General features: G+C 35.2%; 1 protein-coding gene across 1 annotated transcript in view; it reads right to left on the reverse strand.

The window, feature by feature from the left end:
* Positions 1–2008: 2008 nt before the first annotated feature.
* The window catches only part of B3GALT1 (beta-1,3-galactosyltransferase 1), a 726928-nt gene continuing 716514 nt past the window's right edge, over positions 2009–12422 (reverse strand). Inside the window, exon 5 of the mRNA XM_049773487.1 lies at positions 2009–6800. Within this exon, the coding sequence (XP_049629444.1) occupies positions 5591–6571 (981 nt within the window). The 5' untranslated portion in view covers positions 6572–6800 and the 3' untranslated portion in view covers positions 2009–5590. The remainder of the gene's footprint in view (positions 6801–12422) is intronic.

Raw genomic sequence — 12422 nt, forward strand, 5'->3', positions numbered from 1 at the left:
CTTTTTTCTTTCTTTCTTTCTTTCTTTCTTTCTCTCTCTCTTTCTTTCTTCCTTTCTTTTTTCTTTTTTCTTCTTATTCCTTCCTTCTTTCTCTTTTATTTCTTTTTTCCCCTCCCTCCCTCCCTCCCTCCTTCCTCCCTCCCTCCCTCCCTCCCTCCCTCCTTCCTTCCTTCCTTCCTCCTTCCTTCCTTCCTTCCTTCCTTCCTTCCTTCCTTCCTTCCTTCCTTCCTTCCTTCCTTCCTTCCTTCCTTCCTTCCTTCCTTCCTTCCTTCTTTCTTCTCCCCTCCCCTCCCCTTCTCCCCTCTCCCTTCCTCTCCTCTCCATTCTCCTTTTCCCCTCTCCTCCCCTCCCTTCTCCCCAATCCTCTCCCCCTCTCCTCTCCTTTCCTTTCCTTTCTTTTCTTTTACTTGGCAGCACACAGGGGTTACTCCTGACTCTGTTCAGAACTTACACCTGGCAGTCTTGATGACCATATTAGATACTAGATCAGCCATATGCAAAGCAAATACCTGACCCGCCGTGCTATCACTCCAGGCCCTGGCTGCACATTTTTTTCTGATTCTCTAGGTCAGAGGTTGGCAAACTTTTCCTGAAAAGGCCAAGTAATAAATAGCAAACTTTTCAGACAAAATCAAAGTATATAAAATAATTTATATAGCAGGAAACACATTTCCACAGCTTATATCCACACATTTCCATACATTGACAGACTCTAAAGTAAACTAAGATAAGAGTTGAGTGCAAGTCATTATTTCTTTCCAACATACATCTACAAAAGGAACGAAATCCTTACTATTAGGACATTTGCTTAGTTGGTGATTCAGTGTCAGTATCCCTATTATCCATTTATTTTTGATAGTAGGAGAAATCATTCTTATCTGTGGACCGAAGTCTAGATATGGGATAGAGCAGTACTCTTTAATCATCCTCCATGGTGGAGAACATTTTGAGAATCACTGTCTATCATCATGGCTATGATGGCTGGTCTGTGAAACAATATGGAGGACAAGTGTTGGTCTGAAGGTGTAAGAAGGTTGAAAAATGCTAGTTTGAAGAGAAGTTTTATAGTCTCTGTTTTTAGTGTTCTCAACTTTTGTGCTTCTGAATCATGTTATTTTGTTATATAAAAATATTTAAAAATAATTAAAAAGTAGATTGCTGAGAGTCACCCCAAAGTTTCTTATGAGATTTAAAAATTTGAATTTAAAACAAGTCTTCATTTGATGTGGATGCTCTTTGTCCAAGATCTATTGAGGTTTTGTTTTCCCCCAAATTTCACCTTGAATAGAAATGTCACTTATTCACACAGTTCAGCTCACCTGATAGACAATAAAAGTAAATCCAAAGTTAAATTCAGTTAAACATTGATGACCTATTGAGCCAGAAAAGGGGGCTTATAATATAAGGAACTTTGACTCTTAAATGGCTGTTAGTCTCTTGTTACAAAGCCAGATATCAAGAAACAGCATCTCCTTGTCTGCTATAAGAAATGCCTGAGCAGAAATTTGTCCAGAATGATTAAATGTTTAAAATAGTATGTGAACTTAGTCCTATGCTAAGTTTCTCCCCATACAGGAAGTTCCTTCTCCTTTCTCCTCTACTTTTCAGTAAACTTTTCTTTCTTCTTAAAAAAATAGTATGCAATATTTTTTGCCCTACATCTTGCCCTACGTTTAATACTTGATTCATCAAGCACCTTGATGCCTCTGAGCTGAAATTTGTTGGCGTATTCAATGCATAAAATTTAAACACAAACTTATCTGAGGCTCAAATGAGCCAAAGGATTTAGATTTCTATACCCTGGGGTAGTCTATGGTCTGCCAAGCTGAATAACCTCTAACATAAGGGTTACATTGCACTGGACTAAGCATATGAGCTCAGATGGTTTGAATTACTACCTAAAAGAAGGTTATGGAGAAGGTTAATGATAGACAACTCATCATCAACTAAATTTTATGGTCACATTTCATCAAAAAAGATTCTTTCAGAATAGAAACAAACTACAAAATATGTTCTCCTTCGGTTTATTTGTCCCAATGGTTTAAAAAAATTAGCTTTACAGAACCACAATCTTCCTCATGACAGATGGGCTTATACATTAGCATCGTGCTTTCAATCAACAGTTTACATTTTCAAGAAAAAGGTGAAGAAATTGAATGTAAAGACATCTTCAGCATTTATCATTTTAAAGTTTTATCACATTGATACAAAAAATAGTTTTCTGATTAGCAGCTTTATTGGCAACCCATGAAACCCTAAATAGTACTACAAACCTGGAGAGTGCACTTTTACAGACAATTACATTTGGCGAAATAGTATGTACAATTTTGACAAATAAATACATAAATACAATCATTCATATAGAACAGAATACCTAAATGTCAATTATCATCAACAAGCTTTTCTAGTAATTACTTCTTTCATTCACAAGTTACTTCATTGCTTATAAAAACTATCCTCACTTTTACAGAATAAATGACATAATTAATTTCCCCACTAAACCCACATATTAGGAAAGGTAGAAAATGAATCCCAGATGCTTTATGTAAATATTCCATCATCTTTTGATAGAAGAGATTTGATTGAAAAACTCCTTCCTTGATTTCTCTGTCAAGAGTTTGTTTTTCACATGTCATATCACATAAAGAGGTTTTGTTCTTCTTAATTTAGTCCAAATCAAAAAGGATCTTCTTTATTTTTATTATTTAAAAATACAGCCTTATGTACTGAAATTGGCATTTGCTCCAATAAGAAGACACAAAGCCACATAAACTAGCCACCAAAAATAAAACGTCTTTTCCAAAATAAAATTTAAAAAAGTTTTAATAATACCCTAACTGGTATTGAATCCATTGCAAACTGAATAGAACAGCTGGGGAGATGGAGAGATGATTTTGTAAAAATAGTTTTAATGATCCCTAATACAAAACAGTCTGAAACATTTTAAGTTAGATAAGTGGTAATTTTTTTTAAAAATCTGTTCAATTTTAAACAAGTAAATCTATGAATTGACCAGTGTCAGAAAATTAACCAAAGCAGAAAATCAGAGATTTTTCTTGATCACCTCACTCAAACATTTTTGACATTCAAAAAACAAAGAGAAACATGCTTTAGTGTAGGCTATTGAAACACTGGACAAATGGTCTTGCCTTACCATGCAGAAGAAAATGTTACATAACAAGCAAATCCTAGTTATACATAGATGTGGGAAGAAGAAAAATGACTTTAAAATATATACACAGGGTCTTGATGGATATATACATGTTGTCACATGGGAACTATCTAGCATAAAAAAGTTAAGAAATAGTTCTTTAAGACAATACAATTCTCTGATTTCTGCTCCTATTAAAGATTAGGGCTTTACTCATTATGTACACATACTGATTTATAGATGTATGCATATGATATTTATAATATATAATTCCTTAACATGGAAGGTGGCTTGACTAAGCATAAGGTAAATGAATGGAAGTTTTGACATGCTGCATGACTAGAAATTGAACTAAATACAAAGTCAGTGTCTTTTCAAGTGACTGAAACTCACAGTAGTTGAAGTTGGGATTAGAGAGAGTCACATTTGTGTTGACCTTTCTCTTTCCAGACTATCTAATTCTGATTTTTATTTAACACGGCACCTGCTAACTCTAAGAAGATATATTATGAAATGGGAATGACAAATCCAGTGTTTTCAAGAAATAGATCATGACTTCCATTTATTCATTTTATTTTACCTGTTTGTTAGCTACTTCTAGGAGTTGCTAAGGGTCAGGTTAAAGAACAGTAGCAAAAACTTGCACTCTTTCAATTTGGGGTCTTTCTTAAACTAAAAACAAGTGTCCTAATACATGGTATATATGTAATGCATGGGTTGTGGAGAGCTTATTCCTTTGATAAAAGTGGACTAGCACTACCTGTCCTCAAAGTTCTCAAGGGGATTCAGACAAAATGTTTCTTGAGATTAAAACTGATTCATTTTGCAAAGCAGGAGCTTCAATTACTGTACTATATATTCTGCGAGAGCTTTCTCCCTAAAGAAAGGCAGATACCTTTACCTTCAGAGCCCTGGATGTCACAGCAATGCACTGAAGAAATAGCGTTAATTGAAACCAGAAGAAATGTCAGTGAAAATGTAGCTTCCTTAAACTACTAACTTTAATCTGGAAAAAATTCAGCTCTTAGAAGAATAAGATATGCTAAAAGTTCATATTTGATCTTCAGTTCTGTAGAATTTTATATTAAAATGATGTGAACTGCTATTAATGGCAATTATGTAATAATTTTCAGCATTTAGCACAATGCACGACATACTACTTTATTGTAGCACCTTTTAAACTAAGGAACCCCAAATATTTGGGGGGGGGCTAGAAAATGCAAATTGCTCCTCCAGTACTTGTGAGATAGATGTTTTTCCAGACATTTTGTAACAGCACATTAAAGAATGGCAAGGCAAAGAACCAGTAAGTAAGTTTTATCAACCAAGTTTCCTTCCTTTTCCCCTTAAGAACCTCAAAGATGAAGCCTATAGAACACCTCTATTGCTGTGAGGGGTACTTAGCTGTTCTGGATGTTAGACAACTTTTCATCTATAAACTCTGGAGCTGAATCATTCACTAACAGTGATGTCTATTAAAAGATTTTCTCACATGCTTAGCAAATGTGTAGAAAAGACATTTTATATTAGTGCTGAGCTTATATTCATTATAATTTTCAAGTGAATGTATATTACTCCACGTATTTTATTGTTCTTCTGGCCTCCTACCTTATTTCTACACATGTGCCTGCCTGAGCCAGAGACTGTAAAATGTACTTAGCAACATTTTATGGAGGATATCAGGTGAGATTACTTTTGGCAAAATCTCCTTGGAAGCAATAGGTAATGTCTGCTCTGAAAGAGCAAAGAAAAAAATAAACTTATTTTGTAAAATAGCATTTTATATACATTTCACCCGCTGACCAAGTTTAATCCTTGCATGAGCAAGCAGAGCTGTCTTCCAAATACATAGAATATCTGATTCGGAAGTTTGTATTTCCATTTATTTAACTGCAGCCTCCCTGCCAGTACTAACTTCATCTCTTGGTGGAACTGAAAATACTGTACACATTACATGGCAATGTGGGTAAAAATTCAATGCAACGGCACACACATTATACATAATCACATCTAGCGTGTCTTCCTGACTGCACCTTATATCTGAATTGTTTTCGAGTTGGATTTTATTTATCTTTACAGAGATGATATGAAGACATTATTGTGACTTTCAGTTTCCCAGAACCAGATTTGTATCTTAGTTGCACAGTAAGTAAATCCTAGCAGTCATTAGGCAGTTGGTTTGATGATAAATGGCAATGCCTTAGGACCTGAGTATAAAATCAGGCCTTTATATCTCAGCTATTGTTTCTATAACCCAAGCCTAACATTTGTGAATTGGTAATCCAAGAAGGGAACTAGGAGCAAGAAAGAAAATAAACAGAACATCATTACAAAACCCCTTCACCAGTTCATTTCCCTTGGTAACACATGTAAAATACCCATACCCTTAGCTCCATATCTGAAAAAAAGAAAAGAAGTATATTTACATCAGTAAAAATCCTAACATCTGAGATGTTTCTTGCTTGACATGTCATTCCAGATTCTATGCATTTCTTCTGGGGAGATCTGATGCACGGTGATAACTCGGCGATACCTACACAAACTGTAGGCCATTTTCCAATGATTGAAGCCACTGTTCTGGAAAGGATGGATGCCCAGTTTTCGAAGACACAGTCCCACATACACATCTTCCAGATGAAGCAGCCTTGTGTGAAGTGAGGTCTTGTAAATGAGTTCAGCCACATCAGCTGAGAAGATATAGCCGGTCCCCGAACAGAATGGCGGGTAATTACTGTCAGGGTACAAATCCCTGGGCATATACCACTTACTTCGGACGTCCCGGATTGGGCCTCCATTGATGACATAACCGGTAAAATACCTTCTTCTTGGCTTAGTGGAAGGTTTTAGAAGCTTATAAATAAGGTTGTCCATGTTTACAAAAATGTCACTGTCTGTTTTCATGACATACTTGGCTTTGGAACAGAAAGTGGCCACCCATCTCATTCCCATTAATGTTTTGAGGGTAAGGTTATGGTAGGAGTCAATAAAATCCTCCACGATGATATCGTGGAAGATTTGGCTCTCTTGTTCTACCATCTGATTCAGAACAGGATCAGCATTCTTACCCAGGAGAAAGAGAGTGGCAATCTTGATTCCCTTGAAGTTGTTCTCATCCCCCCAAGTCTCTCGGATGGCCTGGCGGGCATCAAATTCCTTGTGGGTGGTACTGATGAGGATAACAAGGAAAGGAATGTTTTTCTCACATTTGTTGGGCTCATTGATCAGAAAATCAAAAGAATGTGGGTTTATGGGTCGAGTTCTTATGTTGCCAAAGGTAAAGTTCTTTCTGGCAACTGTTAGGTGACTGAATGGCTTGGAGCCAGTGTATGAAGAAGTAGGGCGAGTTATACTTAAGTACCAGAGAGCGCTGGCCCAGCACACGACTGTCAGAACATATAAACAGGAGACCTTTGAAGGCATTGTGTTGACAGAAGGTCTACTCCAGATGTATAAGAATATGCCTGTTTGGCATTAGTTTCTTTTCATCCTGCGCAGGCAGCATATTACTAATAAATCTTAAAATTTGTGAGAGATGTTTGAGTGTGAAACTGTCCATGGATCTTATTGGCAGGCTGGCATCTCTGCATTCTCTCTGTGTTCTTCCAAACCTGAATGAAGGTTCTAGGCCCCACAAATCGTCCTCTTTATTCTGCAAAATCAATAAAGTAAAGTTGCTGTTCAGATTTATATAGTCATTTTATATATCTTCAAATAAGCATAATTAGGATATATGAATTTTCCACTAATAGAAAATGACTCATATAAACATAATCATTCACTTTCATCTGAACTGAAAATTTCCTGACAATTGTCTTCCCCTTTTTCCCCTTGATAGAAGTGGTGTATATATATATGTATGTATGTATTATTTATACCCCATTAGCAAGTATATAGATTATAAACTCTAGAAAAATATAGGCTAAGTGGAAATTAATTAATTAATTTTTCTCATTTTCTCAAAATTTCTTTTTATGCATTTATTTTCTAACACTTGTCTTCTTTCAAATTGAAAAATCTTACTCATGTCCTGATGTCTGTTTTTCAATTCTTCCATGTCTGAGTTTTGTTTGACTCAGATGAATCGATCATTTCTCAGCAGCACTTTTCTTTAACATTGTATTTGAAAATGTGTCAATCATTACTGAGAAATCTTCCAAAAATGCATGTATTATCTCTGTATTAAAAGTAATTCTCAAAAAACAAAACAAAACAAAAAAGTAATTCTCAACTTTTTCTCATTTAACCTCTTACTATTGGGTTTTCTCCAATATTATTTCCTAATTCTGTTTTCTCTTAATTTTATTATGAGGTAAGAATATAAGAATATCCTTATCTTTCATGCCTGGAGACTATCAACCAAGTGTTATATTAAATAGAAGGAGGTATTTATTTCAGAGTTTTCTAAGTTTTGTGGTTTTCCTTTTTATAGTCCTTTGATGAAGTTATTTAATTCTTTCAATTTTAGTACACTTGCCGATAAACAGCAGGGGTACAATGAAGAATCGTTGAGATTGGGATCACAACTTAAATGCAGATAATAGAGTACTTCAGTTAGTGTTTAAATAAGAAAACTTGTCCTTTAGAACCCTCAATTTTTCTAGAAAATTAGTAGCTTTCATGTCGGTAAAAATAAATATACAACAGTACAAAGTTCATTCATATAAAAAAAAAAAACCTCTCTTCCTTCCTAGTTAGAGTAAAATGTCATAGTCCTAGAAGACAGAGATACCAGATAATGGGTATCATTTTCAACAATGTCTACTTCAAAGTAAAATATGCACTTGAATATACAGACTGGCTGAAAGAACTTTAGTGGGATGATAGATTAAAATCATGCTTCTAAGCACAATAGTTTTAATGAAATGAAAGACATGATGGGTAACAGCAGGGATAATACAATTTCTTTTGTCTAGGCTCAGAGCTAACTATGAATACAGGACCCGTGTGAGATCAGCAATAACTCAGTGTGGTTACAATTCTAACTAAATGAGTATTAGAATGGCTTCAAGCAGCTTGACTCAGGCACAGCAAGGTTTTCATCTAGTTCATAAAAAGTACTCTCTAAATATAGGATCCAATATTTGCTCTCTGGAGAAAATGTCTGTGGTAAGGTGAGCCAAAACTGGTCAAAGGAAGAATTATATGCTATAATCTTTGACACTTTAAACAGTAAGGAAACAGATGGTAGTGAAATCAGTAAATTAGAATTTAGAAAGGGGTTCTCAATTTGAAATACACACTGGGGGCTGCTGAGATAGTGAAGTAGGTAGAGTGCTTGCCTTGCACACAGTTGATTTAGATTCAATCCCTGTCCACTCATATTGCCCCCCAAACCCTGCAAGAAGTGATCCTTGAGGAAAGAGGATAGAAATAAAACATGAGTGCCACTAAATACAATACAAACATACACTAAAATATTTTTTGTGAAATATACTGATAACACTCTCCATTTGAATTCTAATGATATTTGTTCAATGTAATAGTAGAAATAAAAATTTATTTATTACTGTCCTACTCTGGCATGATATTAAAAATTAATTTTTATACTTAGAAGTGCTCAGAGACCTGGGTCCACTAACTATTCCTGTAGGTTCTCTGAAGTTCAGGCCTAATGCTAACAAATAGTATGCTGGGAGCAAACCCAGATGCTCACATATGCTACTCATGTACTCTACTATGTAAGTTATCTCTTCAGAATCTATTATAAACCTACTTCAATTATTGACTGTTTAAAGTTTCTTATTAAATTGTGAAGCACCTATTACAAAGCTATTAAAGGACTTTCTCCAAAGATTCATGAGGAGGAAGCTTCTATCACAATCTACACTGGAGCAATAATCAGGCTACTAATGGAGAACTAATGGTGTGTACAAAGTACAGAACAGAAACAGAACAGAATCATACCCCTCAAGAAACTCATAGTCAAGGAGAAAGACTTCAAATAAATGATTAAGTCATTAGAACAAAAATTTACATCTTGAGATGATCTGGTGGACAGAGTATAGGAGGGCTTATACTGTAGCACTCCTGCCAGCTGTGTATAGTACAACTCTATAGTATAGTAAAATTTACAGAGCATGAACTGCAAGCTCTATTAAGTGCCTTCTCCCTATTCCAGAGTTAAACAATAATACTATGGTGAGAAAGATGTCATAGAAATTTTAAGGATAGTGATTTCTGATAAATCTTCAAGGACATATTGAAATTTGGATTGGGGACAGATATCTAGGCAAAACATACAAAAATCATACAGTAAGAGAACTATATCTTATGGTGTATATCTTTTATTAGGGGGAGGGGGTCACACCTGGCAGCGCTCAGGGTCTACTCCTGGCTCTGCTCAGAAATCACTCCTGGCAGGCACGGGGAACATATGGGATGCTGGGATTCGAACTACCGTTCGTTCTGAATTGGCTGCATGCAAGGCAAATGCTCTACCACTGTATTATAGTGTATATCTTAAGCTATATCTTATAAAATATCTTATGGTGATTCAATTAAAATAACAATAATGAGAGAGTACTGTGTACAACAGGGTAGCAAATAGGTGCAAAGAAAGAGAGCATGTGAGAATGGGGAAAAATGGAGATGACAGGGTATGGTGCTGTCTGCAAAGGAGTGTCAGATGGTATATTAAAAATTCTGTCTGAGATGATTAACAGTTATTCATCTTTGCTATCTTAAGAGCTTAAGGGAGGACTTGACTGTCTTCCAGTCCTCTCTGGTGATTTCAATAGCAGATTATATTATAGTTTTAAAGATTTCTTTTGCTCATAGTTATATGCCCCAGAATGGTAGGTAATAACTTGCTTTATCTGATACCTTGCCTGGTGATTTTCTGGGGAAGAAAAAGAAAAAAAGTACTTCATAAAAGCAGGTACTTGGGAGATTTAGAGAGAGTCAAGGAGAAGGAAATAGAAGGGAAAGAGGAGAGAGCATCAATAAATTTTATGTATTTATAAATACCTTTCATAAAAGAATAAGAATTCTTCCCCAGAGACCTAGCAAACATGGTTCTTTTTACTACTGTTACTGAGAGTTTCCTTTATGAATGTGTGCAGCATGCTAGGTATTGTGCAGTGTGCTGTACACAATGCCACTGAATAAAACTTATTCTCCACTGTTACTAGAGAGGTGTAGTCTCTCTTCACAGATGAGAAAATGGAAACTCAAAGGCAAAATAGCAAAATAGCACAGTTGGCACAGCTTCTGGTGACTTAAGAAAGTTATCATGCCAACTTTCTTAAGGCCTGGAAGGAAAACACAAAAATCTTGAAGGAAAAGCATCTCCCACTGCTACTTATACATTGGTTTTGTCTATTATTTTTGTTTTAGCACTTCTAGAATTGTTCAGAGGCTACTCCTGGTTCTGTGTTCAGGAATCACTTACACTCTGGGGACCATATGCTGAGGATCAAAATGGGGTCAGCTCCACGTAGGTAAGTGCCTTAACCCTAGTACTTTCTCTCTGGCCCCTTGATTTTTTTTATTGTTTGTTTATGGTTTGAACTGAGTTTTTCAATGTTTACTCTGATTTTCAGCATGCCACATTATTTACAAAAATTCCCAACAAAGTAAAGCCTGAAGAAGATGTTGACAGGGAGGAAGCAGAGCTACCACTGTTTAGGAGGTCTGGAAATAATCTGTAAATATCTTTATCTAAATTTCTGTGAAGCCCATATATACACAGAGTCACTATTTCTATTAATTCTTTTAGACATTAGTGCAAAAATAGGAATACTATCATTTCTTGATGACTAGTAAATGCAAATTATCTCTAGTAAAACATTTTATTTGAGGATTTTAATGTAAGAAGGAATCACACTAGAAAACTGAGGAGTAGTCAAGGATATTGTGGTATCCAGTAAAAAATGCTAAAATTGTCTTTTCTGCTCACAATAAAACATTTTTCAGTTGGTTCAACCCATATAAACACATGCTTCTAGAACAAAAACATATGCAAAGACAAGAGATAGCATGGTGTATTCTACTTGAGCACTATCATAGATGGGGTATACTTAAATGGAGTAGTTGGTAATGGGCCATTGTCCATGTTTAACTCCTTGAGTAACCTAATTTTCATTCTGTACTTAGTGACCTCAAATAGAAAGTAAAGGGAAATGATAACTTTTTTATCTTCAAGTACAGTTGAGTTACTAATAATGATTACCAATCATTTAATTTCCTGGAGAAAGGATGCAGATAGCATTATGATAAAAGAGCAGGTCTAATGGGGCAGACTGTGTTAGTTCATTAGTTCATGACCTGGAATCCAGGACATACATACCCATCAATTATTTTAATAATACAGATTGCTGTCAGTTTTTTTTTTTAATTTAGTGGCTATGTTCAGATTTTCTTGCTCTCTATTTTTTTCCTGGGAAACTCACAACAAAAGGGTTCACTGTCAAGAAAAGTAAATAAATCAGCTAAAATGTTTTGGGAAGGAAGTTGAGAGTCACAAAGCAGAATTCTTTGGAGGGTTCTTTGTCTGGAGGGTTTTTATAAGATTTTTTTTTTAAATCCTGTTTAGCAGATACAATGCTGATCAATAAAACAAAGTTTCACATATAACACTTGTCATTCCTTTTAGTTGTCTTGTCATAAGCACAGATACTGATGACACATGATCTTATCTTCCACTAAAAACAAATTCCTCCAAAGAGATGCATCAATTAAAACATTTGAAAGATTTTTTTTCTACCAGGGACCTAGCCACATCACAGATTCCCTCATTAGCAGAACTTTTAATTTAAGGAACATTAGTTTCTCTTGAAATTTCATGGAGAATTTTCTATTACTTTGAGTAATTAAAATATATGTTTTAATTTAATAGTATACAATCTACTAAATTAATAAAGTACCCACAAATTTCAAAAGTTCTTCCTATGTATGACTATGGGACTATCCTAGAAACAAACAGATAGTGTCTCTGTGTGAAGTAAAATGTTTGGTGCTAAGTTTATGCATCTATGGTAGTTCAGGGAGTAATAAACTAACATGCTTTTCTATTTCTAAATGACAGAGTAGGCTTGAAATCCTTCCAGCTACCCACCAATAAAGTGATTTTTCCCTCTGGTGTCTGAAGAAAAATGTTATCTTCAAGTTCTCAAATCTCTTGGAATTTTCTATCTTCTTTATTGTGCATCTTAGATGCAGAGAATACTTTTTAGATGCCTGTGTCTGTTTTGCAATCTGGCCTGAGATATGGGAAACTTATTTTCTAGGAGGTGGAGGTAGAAAATAAAAACATGAATATTCACAAAATAAT

The sequence above is a fragment of the Suncus etruscus genome, chromosome 5 (genome assembly GCF_024139225.1).
Source record: "Suncus etruscus isolate mSunEtr1 chromosome 5, mSunEtr1.pri.cur, whole genome shotgun sequence".
Classification (NCBI taxonomy): domain Eukaryota; kingdom Metazoa; phylum Chordata; class Mammalia; order Eulipotyphla; family Soricidae; genus Suncus; species Suncus etruscus.